The sequence below is a fragment of the Poecilia formosa genome, unplaced genomic scaffold (assembly GCF_000485575.1).
Source record: "Poecilia formosa unplaced genomic scaffold, Poecilia_formosa-5.1.2 Scaffold931, whole genome shotgun sequence".
Classification (NCBI taxonomy): Eukaryota; Metazoa; Chordata; class Actinopteri; order Cyprinodontiformes; family Poeciliidae; genus Poecilia; species Poecilia formosa.
In genome coordinates, this window is record NW_006800870.1 from 29,865 (window position 1) to 48,928 (window position 19,064).

Below are 19,064 nucleotides of genomic sequence, written 5' to 3' on the forward strand. Positions count from 1 at the left end.
AAGTAATTCCATGAGTCTTTGCATTTCAACATCAAGTCTCAACACTTTCTATTGAGATATAAACTTCATTAATAACAAAATTAAGTTTTCAGTGTGCTCTTTTATTTTAAACTCTTCAATATGAAACAGGAATAAAAAAAACAGTTATAACTGTATAAAAAAATTCAACAATTGACTTAAAACATTTCGGTGCTTCAATTTTCCACCTTCCTCCCATCCCAAAAGGGCTTATTTAAGACAAAACTATTTTTCCTCACTGAAATGGAATCTTCCAACAGCAACATGCATCAGAGACATTAATTTCCCAATATTTGATTCATTGAAATGAGTCCAACTTGGTTAAGACAGGAGGTATAAAATCCTGTAAATAAGACTCCCTGAGCAGATGAATCTGTAAGAAATTTCAGCCTACAGACCAAGAACAAGCAAACTTTAAACAAGAAAACCAAAAGCATCCCCAACTTGCGAAGCAGTCACAGACACTGTCCATGTTAACTTTGAGAGACGTCAGTGTAAGGTGAAATCCTTGCGCATGTTGTCATCAGAGGCCCTAGGCCACGTCAGGATCCTCTGTCTTCTTGACTTTAACTGGAGTAGCTGAACAGTCTTCATTCTAGACAAAACAGAGCACAAAAGGTCAGGCTTGATAACATGCTCAAGGGAGGCGCACACACAGCTACATTGGCTTTCAAAAAGTATTTGAGTGTTTGGTTTGGAAATTTGTTAACAGTGCATCAGTGAACCACCGAGTGTTTGAGGATGTGAATGTGATGAGGGCTGGTCTGTACTGAGACAGAAAGTCTGATACAGCTGTGACCTTTTATGTGGATGTTAGTGAATCTTGATGTTGCATGGCGAATGGTCAGATTTGGAGGGTTGGTCACACCAATGTCCTTTGACATACAAAAAAGTCTATGCTTCAAGACTTTGCTGAGTGATTCTGAAGTCTGTGTCTCAAAAGCTGTAGGAGGAGTTCACTCAGATATGTCCATTTCAAAGACACAATGGTGGCTTTGACCCAAAATGGTCGCAGTCATGTTGGATTTAGGCCACGGCTCCAAGAGACTTATATATACTGAGTTTCATGATTCTGGGTTAAAGCATGACTTGTGGGTGGTTATTAAAAGTGTTCTAGGGGGCGCTGTAGAGGAATTAGACCACACCCAGCAGAGATTGTTATAGATTCCTGTTGGGGAGTGGATAAGGACTGATCCTACCGAGTTTGATGCAGCGCTGACAGAATTTGTGGAATTTAGAACCAAATGTGTGGCAACGGCATTAGAGGTGACTTCACCATGCTGCCACACCCACCTCCCCCACTGAAACCAGTCACTGTTGGAAACCAAGTCAGGTGTAGCCTGTAGAGGAGCTCACCTCGGCTGTAGAGCTGTGGACCAGCAGGGAAGACGGTGCGTTCTGGGAATCAGCCAAGGCAGGAAAGTCCAACTCAATGTCCACAATATCATCAAGGTCCAGCTCCTCTCTGCAGAAACCAAGCAGTGACTCATCATGGCCATGCAAGTCATCAAGGCGTTACCACTTGTTGACCACGTGCCACATGAAGGACACTCAGTGTTGCCAACACATTAATCATTTCACACTCAGATTTCAACTTTTTTTTAAGTTGCTGTTATTTTGTTTTTAACTCTGTTCCTTCCTCATATCCTGACAGCACAATTCTGAAGGACTTTTTATTGTTTGTGTGGTGGCTGTTTAGCTTTATTTAAAAAGATCCAAAATGCAGAATTGTCAAAACTGGATTTAATGTTTTTTCACTAACAGATGATTCTTTAATGCACACTTTGTGATACCTTGCTGCTAAATCAGCTGCAAGTAATTTTTTTTAACAACCAGGTACAGTATTTGGACCCATCTCTGTCTATGGGGCTGTGTTCACACAGTAGGTAAATGCTCCACTAAAGGATGTTATTGGTTTTTGTCAGCTTTGACATGTTATGATCTTGTGATTATATTATTGGCTCCCATTGCTGGATAAATTTTAAAATTCATAATTACTGCCTTAAACAGAGCACTGCTGTGTGATGTCAATGTTCTTCTCCGCATTCGGACTGCTTTGGGGACATAAACACTTCACAGAAAAGTCTCATTGCAGTTGGGTTTAACTAATATGAATGACCAGGCAAAATAAAAAAATAAAAAAAAAGTGGATTTCAAGAAAAACAAAAAAAGAGCGATTTAGAATGAAAACCTGCTTTGTGAACGTAGCCTCGAAGAAGTGTATGTCTGAGACTCATCTGTCAATAATAACTTTCTAGACCATTGGTTTTTAACCCTGGTCTTCAAGGGACACTCCCCTGAATATTTTAGGCATTTACCTGGTTTCAACACATCTGATTTCAATTGATGGCTGATTTACAAGCTTTTGTTGATCTGCAATCACCCGACAGGGTGTGTAAAAGCAGTGAAACATCTAAAACATGCAGGGCGGTATGTTTTGAGAACCAGGATGGGAAACACTGCTGTAAATATCAGGGTTTATTGCTCTGCTCATTTTGTTTTCCTTCCCTTTCAGCTTCATGACCCAGCCTGCCAGAGTAATGATGAAGCAGTTACTAGAAACCTGAGGGAGTCAGTGTTTTCTTACATATTGTCACTGAGGGTGTGTTCCTGGCTGCAGCCTGCAGGGGGGTCCCAGGCATGCAGCTTAACTCTCCACAGTTTGATCTGCTGATCCCAGGAACGCCGACTGTACTTCCTGAACTTGTTGGGAGTCTTTGGGTGAACGCCCGGCTGTCGCATGTGCCTGAAAACAGAAAGGATTCATGTTTGTACGTCTAGCATTTAAACACTCAAGACCTGTTGTCTATGTTCAATGTTGCTTTAAGATGCTGACACTGTAACATGCACCATCTTACTTTGGCACCTCTTTGATGTAACGGTCATAGGCCAGGGTGTTCTTGCCGTAGCTGATCTGCTTTTGTCTTCGCATCAACACAGCTTCGTCAGTCTCCATGTTTTCACCCTCTCTGGAGTCACAGCTGCAGTACACAGAGATATTATTGTCCTTTAACTAAAAACCTGACAGAACAACTGATTCCACAATCCAAAGATGAAGTGACAACAGCTCTTTTTACAAAACCAATTTCTGTCCTTAAGAGCAAGTTCCAATCAAAAAGATTCTAACAAGAACTTGGAGCAAGTTCAGAGGAGGTGTGAACATGGCAGACATGATCTGAAGGGTGATTGGCTTAAGGAAGAATCCCAACCTGTCATAGGACGAGCAGATGATGATGATGATATTTGCTTGGTGCAGTGCTAATGAAACATCTGCAAAATAACTTGAGATATGGAGCTGAACAGTCGGTTTTCACGGGTCAACAGGTTCTCATCCAGTCAGTGAAAGGTTTAGTGTTGCAGTATTATGGAACAGATTTTCACTGAAGAGAGTAGTTTTCTTGAGGATAGCCAGTAAGTATGCTGACCCACGAGAGGCTGATGGGCCAAAAGCTGCTTCTCCACTAGAGAATCTTAAGCAGTGTCCAGACCACATGTGTAAACTGAATGACCGTTCTTGTCTGGATGTGGCCTTGCTGCTGCTCTCATTTTAGACAGCAGCCGTTTCTGCAGAGAGTAGAGGAGCTCAATGATGCCTGATCCCTGCTGAGCCACAGCAGATCACACGCCCCGTCAGCTGACAACAGCCAGCCAGGCTGTGCCACCTATCAATCCGTCTTACCTTGTGGTAATGCGCACATCTATGCTACGTCACTTTCTGCTTACTCATCAGATTTCTTTATAAATACATCCTACCTGTGGAAGTTTTGTTTCGTCCGTTTTATTTTATCAAAGATTAAGGTAAGCTTTATTTGATTTATTTTATACCTGGGTTTCCTTAAGCTGTTGTATTACTTTATGTTTTAAGTGACAGGCAGCTTGTAACTATATTTGTAAATGGCTTTAGTTTTGCCATTTACAGGTAGGATATTTTAATGAAAGAAATTATATTCTTGTGGTTTCGTCATGTATATAAATTGTTCCAATGCTAAGCTAAGCATAACTCCTAAGCTTCCATTTCAGTACTGTCACCCAAAGAATGTTATCCGATGATAATATTGAACATGATGGTAGCAGTTTTAGACGCATAGCACCAACACAAAGACATAACTATCTAGCCATCCTATGGTAGGAAAATCTGACAAGGTAGCACCGACAGAACACTGGCCACAACATTAGCACCCCAAATACAATCAGACTGTTCTGCTGGATTTAAAGTCGACTCATTCACCCATTAGTTACTTTTACCAGCAAATTAAGCTCTTCCTTCCAAACCAACGTGAGACTTTCACATTCCTAATTATGTATGTCACTGCATCTGTAATGCTTCATGCTTTAAACTTTTGTGTAACGTTTGAGTCATCGAGTAGATATTCTTGATGATGCCATGTTTACCTGCCAGAGGAGCCAGATGAAGTTTTTCTCTCCCTCTGATTGACCTCTGAACCTAGTATCCTCCTCCTGTATCTGAACAGGGGGCACATAACATCAACAAACAAGTAATAATGACAGCATTCAAGAAGACTACTGAAATTAAAATGAAAAACATTCTTTTACCGTTGCATATCTCTGTGAACATCTCGCCTCATCTCTTCGTCCTCCACCTGGCTCCCCCAGTCAGACTGCCGACCACATCGAGACACAGGCGCTGCGCTCTCTGGGGTGGTGAAACTGGGGGGCAAAGAAGAGCTCAGGCCTCCTTAAAACCAAACTCAATTCAATAACAGAAGCAGCAGGCGCAGCAGCTAGCTGAAGCCCCGTCTGACTGCAGCTGGCAGTAAGCATTACATCTGTTTGAGTAGCTGAAACTGCCAACAATTATTTAGGCTTTTTTCAATAAGTATTTTAATGATAACATTCCAGATATGCAGTTTCTGATTCAAGAAAACAGTTCAATAAGTAGGCATGCCTCTGTTTCAAACAAACTCTTACCTGGAATTCCTGCTGTCAGAGTGTCCATCATCACCGTCCTCATCACTGTGGCTCCTCAGATTTCCATCTATTCCTCTCTTCCGGCAGTGGGACCACCGAGACGGGCCACTGCTCCTGTGTCCCAACAAAACATCGAGGATCTATCTTAGTTTGGCCCTGTAGTTAAACATCTCAGTCCTAGCACAGTAAAAGAAAGCATCTGTGTGGATACACTCTGTGGCAACACTGACAGCACAGCAGGCCACAGCTTTTCCTGCAGACCAAATGAGCAACACAAAGCAAAAGGCTCCATTCAAGAAAATACACAACATGCTGATATGGCTGAAAAAGTCTTAGTGAAGGTCAACAGAGCAGGGCGGGACATTCATTTACAACAGCCGATGAGTTGACTGATAATTAGCAGAAGCTGATGAACGGGTTTTAAAACTTCTCCCGCCATTTACTTCTTACTTCGAATCCTCCATAGATCCATTTAGTTGAGTGGCGGGGATCCACAGCTTTTATTCGACTGATCTTTGATGCCAATGTTAGACATGTATTCTTTCAACCAGATCTGTTTTCGCCAATTGTTTTCACAGAAAAAATCGTTTTCGTTCACATGTTTTTTCACATAAGACAAAGACATAAAAAGTTAACGGAGCAACAAAATAGATACGCTACGTTCTGCCATTTACTTTCTGAAACTGATGGAGGCCTTTTACCGAGCTAAAATGAACCATAATAGTAACACAGTAAGATGTCTAACATACTGGTAACAAAACAAAGCTAACTCAAGTAGCTAACTGCATTCAAACATACCTGTGTTTAAAGTCACTATCGTGAGCGTCGCTGCGCGTGGCTCTGTACCTGTGAGACATTTTTAATATAATATGCTAAATGAGTGTGAATTCGCTGAGCTAAAGGACAGCAGTCTGATCTAGACAGACCCGCCAAATGAACAAGAAGCGCGGCCACAAACGACACAACCAGTCACGTGAACGGAAAAGGCGGATCCTTTACTTCGTCTTTGTTTTCTTTCTCGGTGAATCTGAATCCAAAGGTTGTAACACTGCCACCTTCTGGACTCACTTTATAACTACAAACCACAGCAATCTCAGTTACTTGCCACACGAGGCACGTCACTTTTTAAAAAAATGTAATAAAGTTTTTTTTTGTTTTTCTTTTTTTTTGTTGGTTAAGATTGTGAGTGAAACATGTGAAGCCCTCATTGGTTGAGGATTATCTCAAGGTAACCAATACGATTTTTGACTAATATATTCCATTCCATGCATGAAATTGACATTTTGCAAACAACAAAATTTTATTAAAATATAGCTGAGTTATGACTTCTTGTGTCATTCAAATTTCAAAGTAATGTCCTACTTAGCCAATGAGATCTGTTGTTGAACTTGTGAACATTAATTAACTGAAGTGAAATATTTCATAAAAGTATATTTTGCCATGTCTTCTTTGTGCATAATTGTATTAAAATTTAATCCAATATTATGTTTAAAATTAAGCAATCATTCATATTATGAAATAATTATTCTTTAAAATAAATTATGAAATAATTTATTTCAAAATAAATTAAAGTGCTTAAGATCTTTCGGACTCTACCAATCTTGGGGAATCTTGGGGAAGTGTAGATTTGTGTGTGTATATATATATATATATATATATATATATATCACTGAACAACTGTCTACAATGTAAGATTTTTCTTGTTTCTTTTCCATTATTGACATATCTACTGCTCCTTCTGGTAGAATCCAAGGTGGTATAACTGACTTTGGTGTCATTTGACTAATTTCTAAACTATTCATTTTAAATTCTCTAATTTTCCTTTCAATTGTCCTTCCAAAACTCCTAATTTCTTTCTTTTCTTTTTCCCAACATGGATTTAAAATTTCCCGAGCTGGATGATCAAAATTGTTACCTTCTAAATTTAACCAATACTTGATTTCTAATTTTGTTCTTCTTAAATCTAATGGCATTTCTCTGCATGGAGTCTGAACTGACTGGAGATGACACACCTGAAGCTTGTATGAAACTTTTCCAAACATACAATCTTTATGTACCTATATTTTCCGGCTTTTAATCCAATCGCCTTCATCTGTTTTGACATGCGTCGTTATGAGAACAGCGATTGGTTGGTTTAATCTTTTAAAGCAGTGTTTCTCCACCCTGGTCCTCTCCACCCCCCTGCTCTGCATGTTTTAGATGAGCCTCTATTCCAGAACAGCTGATTCAAATTATTGCATGACCATCAAGTGCTGCATAAGCCTGTTAATCACCCAGAGATACAATTCAGGTGTGTGGCAGAAGGGAAATACCTAAAACATGCAGGACAGTGGGGCGGTCAGGACCAGGGTTGAGAAACATTTGTATAAAGCAGTGTTTTTCAACCTTTCTTGAGCCAAGGTAATTGTTTTAATTGAAAAAAATCACGAGGCACACCACCAACCAAAAATGTAAACAAAGATACTCTGTAGCCGCCTACATAATCATTCTTATCAAAGTGTCTTGAATAGGAATCAATGCTGATTTCAACAGTATATAGTTTGTCAGGGTTTGTATCAAAGGCCAGTAAGCTAGAAGCTGATTTAAAGGCCCAGCCTCATACTATGCTGGGAAATACAGTGGGCATATTTTGTAGTTCAAGTCTGATTTTCCGTTCGGTTCTTTGCTGATCCCCAAATCATTGTAAAGCTCATTCTCACCCATATAGTTTAAAAGAGAAGTTCATGCTGAATCCAACGGTATAAAGTTTAACAGGGTTTGCATCAAAACGGTCAAACTAGAAGCTAATTTAAAGTCCCGACTGCTAAGCATGATGGGTAAATGAAGCAGACATGTTTGTAGTCCAAATCTTATTGTGTAGTTCCAGCCTTCGGCAGAAGCTCAGAAGTGAAATTAAAAGCTGTATGAAGCTTCATATCAGGAAAAGGAATTTACAAAGAATTAAAAGAGCTTGGTGGAAAAGCGAAGTTTTAAAGACAGCATTCAGCCTTCAGAGGAGCGATCAAGTAACCGCAGTGCATTCTGGGTAAAACTCGTGGACATATTTGTAGTTCTGATCTAATTGAACCATTCCAGCGTTAGGCAGGGCTCACAAGTGAGAATAAAGGCTGAATCAAGCTTCATGTCAGAAAAACTGATATACAAAATAAAGAAATTAAAAAAGAAAAAAAAAGAACGTGATGAAAAAAGGACTCCACAATCAAAATTCCAATCTTCAGAATAAGAAACAAGCAATAGTCCTGCATCCTGTGGAAGCTCAGAGCGGAAACCTAAAGCTGAGTAGGGTGTGTGCATTTGATCTCGGGGTAACCATGTTTGTGTTTGGTGATGTGTTTAATGTATTTATCTCCTTTAGCTCCACAGACAATGCTCTGAGGCCCAAAAGGTGGAGGCAAAGCTGTGAGTGATACACAGACCCGGGCACTTCTCTCAAGTCTTTTCGGATAACCCTGACTGATGCGCCGCCTCCTAAAAAGAAAGTGGAGGCCAGATTCCCCCCTGACAAGGAGCCTCTTTGACAAGTTGCAGTTGATTCAGTTTAAGACAAGGTGGGACCACCTGATTGAGTTTTTTTTTGTTTTTGTTTTCCTCCTCTTACTGACCCTACCATACCAGGTTCTGATGAAGGGCACATTATATTCAGCTCTAACTGCATGCATGGGTAGTTTCTGTCTCCTGGCCAAACGGAGCCAGTAGAAGCCCATATTGGCCAAGGTGGAGAGTTTCATTGCAAAGTCCAACTGAACTGTGTCGAGAAAACTGGCATGGAAATGTGAGATCTCTCCAGGTACACGCAGAAAACGGGGTAAAGGCCTGAGAAATAACAGTGATCTTGTATATTGATTTAATGATGATTAAAGAAGAGAAATACAAATTACATATGTGTGTAACAGATGGAATGATTGATGTTTTTTGAAATTATAATGTCTGTAATGTATAATTGGAATATATACTCTGTATTCATGATCGGTGGTAACGGTAACAGCTTAATTGTTGTATATTGTCAATGATTTGAGATGACACACAAGTCACAGAATAGATAAAGAATGGAGAAGTATACTGAGGGTTATAAGCAGATAAAGCAAAATGATTATGTTTTGAGTTGATTATGTTTCATAATGCATTATAGAGGACTGTAGATTTGAGTACAGGAGAAAAAGGAACGAACTGTGTCACAAGCAGTGCACTGGGCTAGGCGGAGGTCTCAGAGCAACTCCAAAAAAGGCAGTAACTGCCAGACGGCCAGCAGAAAAAGAGAAGACCGAAAAAGGAGTTGCAGCAATCAGGCGGAGAAAGAGGAAGGTCCGGGACTTTCCGCAAGTCAGGGAGGAACAAGGTTTGGGAAAAGTAGGTACTTTCCGCTGAAGGATGAGTCTGAGTCATGAGACCTCTCCCATACACAACTATGGGCCAAGAGGGTTTAAAAACCAGTGAGCCGGGGAGGAAACCGTTCTTAGTCCGCGGCGCTGAAGGAGAGTCAACAAGAGGACGCAGACGAAAGATCAGCAGAGGACCATACCCCGGGACCAAGGGAAAGTTGAGACTTCACGCCGCAAGGAAGGACAAGATCCGTCAGCCCCAGCCCTGGCCCCTGAATTCGACCGTCTCCTCTGCCTCAACCCAACGATCACTGTTCAACTGCAGCAGACTTGGAGAAAAGACAAAGGTCACTGAGTGATGAAGATCCTGTTCGTTTGAAGGACAACAGGCTGATCGACTTTGCTGCTTTTCTGAAAGAGAACTTTGCTCCGCCAGGACAGAGACTCTGACCAAGGATGTCTAAAGGTTTCCGCTGCCAATATCGACTGACCACGGGTGTGAGTTGTCCTGCCCCTAAAGCCTCGCTCAGTGAAACTAGTGACACAGGTCAGGGATAGAAATGAGGATAGGTTAGGATTGATTTTGTAATTCAAGTTTATTATTTGTTACAAGTTCATAATCTCTGTAGTTGAATCTGCTTGTCATTTACCCCTGCTAAAGCTTGCTTAATAAAAAATATACTAAAATACCAATAGAGTTTGTGTACATTGAAATCAATTAAGTCAGATTATTGAGGGTTCTTCTGATTCGAGTAAAATCAACATGCATGATTATAGAAATTTGGTGGCTTCGTACTTTCCTTTGGTGAGTAATAAAATAATGGCCCTGGGACTTAAATCTAAGTCACTAAATCTAATCTAGCCAGTAACAAGTGCACGTTATATTTTAGGGGAAAAGCTACCGTTAACAGGAGTGGTTGTGTTGGAACCATGCAGCAGTGAGGGCTACTCTGCTGACTGTTTCTCAACTGAAGAGGGCCATAACTTCTGGATCTGAAGGTAGTTAGAGCTAGACGAGTTTTCTCCGCCGCCAGTTTAAACAGAATTTCTCTAGTAAACCTACGATAGGGTAAGACCCGGGTTTCAGGGATTTTCCGGACCTGTTAGATAGAGAACTGGCCAGTAGTCGGTCAGTGGTGAGATTAGGGTGTGGCTGGCTATTGCAGAATAACGAACAACTGGGAACTCTTAACACTGCAGAGGAGGTCCTGTAGATCTGCACTGCGCTATCCACCGCACCCCAAAAGCCAGCCAGGACTTGATGTGCCACATCCAGGACCAGAAGTGAACGGGACTTGTCATTTCAGAGAGCAAGAAGACTGTCAGCAGAAGAGGTGGGTGGATATCAAGTGCTGGTTCCTGGATATTTTTTTGGAAACTGACACTTCTGTAATTACAATAATAACAAATTCATAAAAAAATTTTTTTTATCTTCCACATGACTCTTTGCGACCAGGACTTTCATCAAGGGGTCCATCGCATGTGACTACCATAGAATATTCACTATTGCTGCCGAGGCTAGCGGCTTGAGGGGTCCCTGAAGGCGGGACAAGATGCATAGATTTACTTTTTCAAGTCTGGGGACCAAGGACTTATGCATAAACTCTCAAGTCCACCTGTGTGACAGTCATCCGCAACTCGCCATGTTTGACTGACCAACCTTTCTGCCAAAAACATCAATGCCAAATGTCTGTTATTGAAGTTCCCAGCCCTGGCAGACCAATTTCTCCTAATAAAAACAAGAGACATCAAGCTGGAAGAGGAGACCTACGTGGACCATGGGCTGAGGCAGCACTCGTTTAGGGTTGGAAGGCCAGGGGATGATCTTAACTGGATGGGTGAGGTTGGCTCACCTCCCCCCAAGAGAAATAGTTTAGTCTTATGTTGACAATGTTCTATTCAATAATTTATCAGTTAAAATTTTGATTTTAATTTATTTGACTGTGGTGTTGCAGTAAAAAGTTCAGTGTTTTAAGTTTTAGTGTTGTAATTGTTCTTTTTTGTGTACTCCAAAGTTCAGTATGACTTTAAATTGTGTCTTTGCAATTAAAAGTTTTTGTTTTGTCTTGTGCTGCTGATAACCCCCGCAGCCCCCCATTTTTTCCTTCTGGTCCTGGATACAAGACGGTTGACCAACCATGGTACAGAATGTTTTCCTTTTGCATTTCTTTTAAACTTTGGCTTTGAGCATGTGTAAAATGTTTGGTCAAAAGGTCAAGGCAGCTGACCTTCCTTGCAGTGGAGGACATTTTTTGTCAGTTCAACTGACAAACTTACCGCTTACTGTTCCTGTTATCATCCACTAGATAGAGGCATTGCCATGTCAGGTGGAATCTGGATCACTGTTACAGCTATTTTCAACTTTAGCATTGCTTCCTGTTGCATAAAGATGGCCCAAATTAAACACACTGAGGTTTGTGGATTAGAGCTGCGAAAATGGAACATATTAAGAGGTCAGATTTCTTTTGCAAGATACTGTAAATGTCATGTTGGGTTCCAGTTTCTTTACCGACATACAGAACACCACCAGGAGAACAGATAATCAGATAAATAAATTTTATTTCAACAATGATAAGAATGTGAGAATCTGAGTCTGGTCCTTGGGAGGGGCTACGGGGACCGTCTGTTTTCTGAAGAGTAGTAAGAGGAAAATGGTGAGTTTGAGGTCGTCATAAAAATGGAATCTTTGAAACAATCAGAAAGATCTTACTTGTTTTAGAAGGAGACTTTAGCCAAAGAGGAAATACTGTGGGTTCCAGGGTTAGGTCTCTCTTTGGGCGCTCTAGAAGTGATTCAGATTCCAGTGAATTCTTTATAGAATGGGTTCTTTGTTGGAGATGAGGAGGCCGCATGCTAGTGATGGGCTATCTCAGTGTTTCTCAACCTTTTTCGGGCCAGCGCTCCCCTAGCCTTTATCCAGGTCCCTCACCTCCCCCACCAAACAATTTGTGTAGGCTACTTTGCACTGTGTTACGGCCCCCCCCTTCGTGAGGAGGAGGGGAGTAACACGACAACCATAAAAACTTGACAGAGTCCAAGTGAATGTTGTAAAAAGAAGGGATTTATTGATAACAAAAATCCCAGAAGGCTCACACAAACTGTGGGGGAGAAAGGGGCGGTTAGGTGGTGCCAAATCAAAGAAAATAATAAAACAAAACAGGGCCTAACTACCATCTGTGCTAAAGAAATAAAAGAAAACAAAAACCCTGCCTATCTAATCTAACAAAAAGTTTCCACCAAAACTTTACATGGGTGGCACCCACCTACTTACCTAGTGTGTCTAACAGAAAAAACACCTACGTGATGAAATGTACAGGGTACCCCAAACTTACCTCACCCTCTAACTCCCACCACAAACCTTCACACAAAGAGCAACCAGTCATGTGTCAGGTAACAAAGCCAGATCCAGAGCTCCCTGGCTGGGCTGCTTAAATAAGGCCTCCCTGGATGCTGATTGGCCCATGGTTGATGAGGATCAATCAGGGGAGATTGATACCAGCTTTCCATAGTACCNTGGCACCCACCTACTTACCTAGTGTGTCTAACAGAAAAAACACCTACGTGATGAAATGTAAAGGGTACCCCAAACTTACCTCACCCTCTAACTCCCACCACAAACCTTCACACAAAGAGCAACCAGTCATGTGTCAGGTAACAAAGCCAGATCTAGCCCAGCTGGGGAGACTCAGCTGGGCTGCTTAAATAAGGCCTCCCTGGATGCTGATTGGCCCATGGTTGATGAGGATCAATCAGGGGAGATTGATACCAGCTTTCCCTAGTACCTGTGAAGAGACAAAGGGGGAGGGGAAAGAGAAACAGCCTGGCAGGCATGTAACACACTGACTATTATTTTATTAATATTACTATCACTATTGTAGATATTTTTATTTTTATGCTTGTTTCTGTATTTATCATCAAAAACAATTTCCCAGAGAACAACAAAGCCATGGGAATAGAAATTATTTTCACAGGTGTCTACGAAAAATGCAATGAACATTCAAGTTAAAATTTGTAGTCCAACAGCAGCCAATCAGAGTGGAAAAAATATTCTTGTTCTTTGCTATTTTCTATTTGTTAAATATTCCACAAAATGATCAGATAAAAGATGTTCAACATGCCAGTTTAAACTTTGAACTATTTGCAAAAAGACAGAGTTCTGCAACATTAAAACACGGCTAGAACTGTAACTACATTAATCATAACTCTTCTTCTCTTCAGTATTTCTGTGGGTTTCTGGTGGTCCAGCTCTGTGCTGCCTTCAGGAGAATGGGACATCAGAGTACATCCATAAAATTTTACCTACATGGCATTTATTGTGCAAACCAGAGTTTTCAGTGGAAAAACAAAAATTCCAGGTCAGGGTAATGCCATAGAAATATGAGACAGAAACATGGACAGAAATTACAAAGAACAAATCTGGTTCTTAATCAAATCCTACTGAGTCAAATTGAAAGTGTCATGGAGTCGTCAGCCTCATGACAATAACACTGACATGAAAAATAATACTGAAGAAATAAATATATCAAATCTAATTAAAAATATAAATAAGTCATAAGTTCTTTGCTGTTATGGTCTGTAAGATATATTTATTCTCAGTATTAGATGTGGTCTCAACAAACCCATAGCACTTCAACAATATTATTTTACCTTTTATCGAGAAATAGTGTCTGTTTATTCTTGCCATACAGTCCTCTGTATTAATTATTGCTCGAAATGTCTTGCCATATCAGTTTATTCCTCTGTGTTTACTGTAGTTTCTTAGTTTATTCTTGCATTTTGTTCTTCATTCATTTCCATTTAGTTTCCTTTGATTAGTATTATCCTCTCAGTTTATTGCTATGTCCACTTTAGTTTCTTTCCTGTTGCTAGATTTATTTGATCATTTATTGACCATCATTAATCTTCACTCACCACCTGCTGCGTCACCTAATCATCATGTGTTTCACATTATGTGTTGATTTTTCACTGTTCAGCGTCGGATTCTCTGTTGTTATGCCATAATTCACATCTAGTTCGTTGCTCCGTTTTATGTCCAGCTTCTCCTGCTTCAGAGTTTTGCGCAATGTGTGCGTCATTTTGTTTTTTTTAACTCCCTATGGTGCGCAGTGTTCGGGAAACGTATCGATGGGGAAAAGGCAGACTGACATAAACTTTTTAAAACAATGGAAACAATTGCGGTATTCCGATTATTGAAATTTAAAAGTGCTGTGGTTCTGTTGTTCTATCACACCCGTTTCATACCGGACCACTTACAGCACCGGTGTTAACTCTATAAAATTAACACCTTCTATCGTGGTATCATCTATGGAGGGATTTCTTTATTTAAATGGGTTCATTTTTCAGAGGGATACACAGTGTTATGAAAATAAATTTAAAGTATGCTAGTTTTAAAGCTTAACATCTCTTGATTGAAATAGCCTATTTATAGTTTTGAAATTAGTAACTTATTCTGGCCTATTGACCTTTATGTTACCTGTAGTTACAACAGATGGTTTGCTAACATCTTTTGAACTGCCCTTTATCTGTGTGGGAAACAATCAGGAGAAGTTCCAGCTTTTCACACTCATTTGTGAAAAGCCATAAAACAACAGGAGTTCAGGAGAGTTTCTGCTCTCACTTTGTTTAAGCAAAAGGGGACAGATGGCCTTAGATTGTGACTTGCAGGAAGTTTAAGAAGGGTCAGAGATAGGTTCTGGTTGGATGAGCAAAGATATGTCTTATTTGAATAAATTAAAGACAAGAATATGCCTTTGCTATAAAACTTTCTACACAGGAGTAACAAATCAGATTTGCTCTTGCAATTCTCCAAAGACGTCTTTGCACGTCTTTCCTTTCCTTTCTTTCTTCCTTCTTCTTTTCCATTTGTCTCAGGTAAATTAATGTATGCCTCTGTTGTTCTGCAGTTTCTGTTGTAATTTGCATAAGTTGTCTTCCATTCGATTAAACTCTGTAATTCTGTGACGTCTGCACTCGTTGTTTTCTGTGTGGCTACACGCGGCCCGCCGGGAGAACCTGGGATTGAAGAAGATTGAGCCAGAAAGTTTTCTTACGAAATATTATAACCTAAAATCTTCTTCAACAACAGCAAGGATATCGTGATTTTACTAATCACATGTTTATAAGATCGATTTTCTCTTGTCCTTTGTTAAGAGAATAAAATCATTAACTTCTGGCTCATTATATTCTCTTATGCGCCCGGATTCAATGATTCCATGCGTGGAAACAAAAGCCACACAGAGATGACAGTCAATGCTCCACGTCATACATTTTCAGAGTTTATTCTAACATTTAAAAGTATAACATCACATCAACAACAAAAGTTCCACTATTATTTGCAGTCTGATTAGCAAAGATATAGCAGTCTTACACAGCAGAAACAGATTTAATCCTGTTGCAAAACTAAAATTCAACATGTAGCAAAATATAAGGGATCAGAGCCAATTAGAAATCCAAGAAAAAGTGAACGCCCCAACAGGCACTGCATTCCCAAGACACTAAAACATCAAATGCCTTTATTGTCAAATCCGTCTATGACATAAAAGAAAACCCAACACAACCACTGACGTTCAACATCTACCAGGATTAGATTAGCTACAAATAATTTTAATAATTAAAACATATGACAATTAAATATGGTTTCACTGATTCTCCTGTTAATAAACATTAGTTTGATGAAAACTTTGTGACAATATTGCATTTAGTAGTTTTTGTAAGTATGATCCAACTGAGTGACAAGGCTGTTACAGTTTCATCAGCAGATGTCACTATTGAGTGATGAATGAAGCATCAAGTAATGAACCTTTTTGTAAAGCAAAGGGTAGGAAAGCTTCATTGCTTCATTGCTTCATTGCTTCATGAGGCTTCATTTACCTATCTCTACCACATGCAGTGAAGGGCAGATAGGTAAGTACAGGCAAGGATGAGCAAGCCAACTGACATCAAGGTGTTGGCAGTCAGCTCCTCATATACTCCAGGATGATTAGCTGATAGATCACAGGTGCACTGGCTGAGTCAGCAGGCTGCACTGGCTGACTCCACAGGTGCAGCCTCCAGTCGCCCTCTAAAGGATGAAAAGAGGAAGCAGCAGGCAGACAGAAACCCCCCCACAAAGAAACAAAAAACCATGGTTCCCAACATGCTGAAGTAGGTTTTTTTTAAAGTTTAATAGGACAGAATCCAAGACTTTTTCATTTTTATCCAACCAAACTTGAAATTTTTCCAAATCTGTTTCTGCTCAACCTGTAAAAGAAACAAACATATAAAAAAATAAATCCTCATTATTTCAGAAAAACATGTCAACTCCATATTTTATATTTTATTGGAACATCTTTATTGATAACTGGGAAAGGATTTGGACTTTACCAAATATATAACGAATAAGTAAAAGAAGTGTCTTTTAAAATTATTCACAGAATTTACCCATCCAAAGTTTTTCTACAACATTTTAACAATAACATGGATATTATTTGCTCTTTTGTGAAGGAAACACAGAAGATGTTTGATTTATTTTGGACTTTTCTCTATTCAATTTTGGAAAAGTATTTTCATTGTGATTTATGCTTCTATTGAACCGTATGTCTCCATTTTTTAACATGTATTGTTTTGCTTCATTAACTATCCAACAGCTAAAAAAAAACATTTTTATATTATTAATCTTAGCCAAATGGCACATGCATAAATGCAGTTACACTAATAAAAAAAAAAATTCTTTCCATTTTTGGCAATGATAATCAAACAATATATCAAAACTATTGGAAATTCCAACAACACTAAAGCTATTAAAATTTGCACTTTATGTTCTCTTTAATTTATTTATGTAATACTAGCTTGATGTACTGCCTCAATGTTTATTGCCACCTGGTGGTCATTATGTCACACTCTATGCTGTTTTTGTAATATGTATTTTGTATCTCAATCAAGATTATAAACAAACAGAAAAAGACAGATGTATCCTGGAAGGCCTGCCATGTGCATGCTTGAGGAGAGAGGGTGGAGGGGTGAGTGAAAGGGTTTTAAGGTACTCCCCCTTCTGGCAGCCCCATGAATAGCATCATAAAACAACATGGAACTATACACTTTGAAAATATATACAAATACATGAAAACAGAAATTAAAAATACTTCTACAAATAGATGGGCTGTGATTGGCCTTACAGTGTATTCCAATAACATTATTTAATATATATACATTGATATCTTTTTTTACTTAATGTCATGCACAGTGTTGTAATATAATAAAATTTGTAATTTGTTATAAAATAAATGGCATTTTTTAAATGATTAATATTTGTTGGTCTCTCATTTGATTAGGTTTTGATGTGGTTTGGGCTTCTTTGGAGAGTTTCATTTTCAATGACAGTCCTATGCAGCCATCTAGTGGAGGATTAGGGATGAAACCCACTTGCACGTTAGAGCAAACAAAATAAATAAAAAATTGTAGGAGGGACAATCTTGGCACAGAAACTATCTGGAAGGGGCCTTACATACCCTCCAAGTTTGGTCAGTGTGGCTCCTTCCCTTGACACACCTGCCACTGACCTCCATTCATTTAAAGAATTGCTCATTCAAAGCAACTCCAAAATTATAAGTGCTCTTTTGACCAGACTTGGTTTTCTATGCTCCCTCCAACCCTCTGCAGGTGCCCACCATGTTTGGTGGTCTGAGCTAAAGACTCCCATTCATTTTTCTGCCTACTCAGTCTGGCTAGGAATTTCCTATAGGGCTGGGGTTTAACCTAACTTCAATTGCCTCTTACTTCAACTTAGCCAGATTTTATTCAATTTTTATTTCTTTTTGAACTCTGTTTTGGAAATAAATCACACTTCACTTTTAAAATGCCATCTCTAATCCTCTGTTGGATGAAAGATTTGCTGCTCTGAAGACTGGACTTTGGTTTTAAGCGTCTACTCTTTTAATCATGTTTTATTTGATTTCATTTGTCTTCAAACTCAGTTTTTAAGACAGAAATCACAGCTCAGATTCAAATCTCATCTCTGAGCTTCTGCTGTGTGCCAAAAATGTTTCTAAATGCCATTCTGAACATCAGAAATGGGCTTTAAAATGTATGTCAGCATTTCAGCATTTCCCATAATGCATTGCATAGTGGGGCTTCAAATTGTAGATCATAGTTCAACTGTTTTTGCTGCAAACCTTAACAAACCATATACTGTTGTGATCAGAATGAGCTCAACTGTTGAACTGGATGACTTAGAATGAACTTGGAAACATGTAGAAAATCGGCACCATGACTCAGAATGGGATGCATTTAGTTGAACTGCTGCCTGCTGATCATAGAAGATGCATCCCATGGTGGCAGTTTTGGGTAAGTTAATGTGGTTATATACCCTCTTTGGATCACACAATACTGATCATTCTAGAGGTCTTGCGGTGTATGATGGCACTAGAATGACTCTTTACTCATACTGGGGTGATGAATCCCAGCAGGTGCCTGGAGACCTGTAAGGCTGCAGCTTCCTGTGGCTGGTCCAGGTTCTCCTTCCTTCCTTGGGAGGATGGCTGGGTGGTGATACTTTGCCATGGCTGCTTTTGTTCATTCCTCTAGGTGGCACTGTGGCATGGGGAGGTGTAACAACATTGTGGAGATCGGCTGGTACACAGTTCATGTTAACTAGCTTGGCAAAGGTGAGTCATTACCCTACCAAGCAGATTGTCAGCACTCAACCCAGACCGAAAGAGAATCAACGGAGAACGCTTCTGCTTCTTGGGCATGCTAGTTCCACCTTGCGGTGTTAACGGATAGCGTGTTTTTGAAACCAGGGGTGCGGTACGTATCAGCCTT

At 39.8% G+C, this 19,064-nt stretch overlaps 1 protein-coding gene across 2 annotated transcripts; it reads right to left on the reverse strand.

The window, feature by feature from the left end:
• Positions 1–153: 153 nt before the first annotated feature.
• slbp (stem-loop histone mRNA binding protein) lies at positions 154–5,948 on the reverse strand. 2 transcript variants are annotated; one of them, XM_007543883.2, is made up of 8 exons: positions 5,746–5,948; positions 4,948–5,061; positions 4,573–4,686; positions 4,411–4,476; positions 2,877–2,999; positions 2,606–2,764; positions 1,375–1,483; positions 154–613 (listed from the first exon to the last, which is right to left on the reverse strand). In XM_007543883.2, the coding sequence occupies exons 1-8, from the start codon at positions 5,802–5,804 to the stop codon at positions 551–553; spliced, it is 807 nt and encodes a 268-aa protein (XP_007543945.1). In that variant the 5' UTR covers positions 5,805–5,948; the 3' UTR covers positions 154–550. The 2 variants fall into 2 exon arrangements, with proteins under 2 accessions (XP_007543945.1, XP_007543944.1); XM_007543882.2 differs by having other exon boundaries at positions 4,411–4,482; positions 5,746–5,946.
• Positions 5,949–19,064: the final 13,116 nt, after the last annotated feature.

Coding starts and splice junctions, on each gene's coding strand:
- slbp (XM_007543882.2), bottom strand. CDS start 5,804: ATGTCTCACAGGTACAGAGCCACGCGCAGCGACGCTCACGATAGTGAC. Junction 4,687..4,947: donor TCTGACAGCAGGAATTCCAG/GTAAGAGTTTGT, acceptor TTTGCCCCCCAG/TTTCACCACCCCAGAGAGCG. Junction 1,484..2,605: donor CACACCCTCAGTGACAATAT/GTAAGAAAACAC, acceptor TGGTTTCTGCAG/AGAGGAGCTGGACCTTGATG.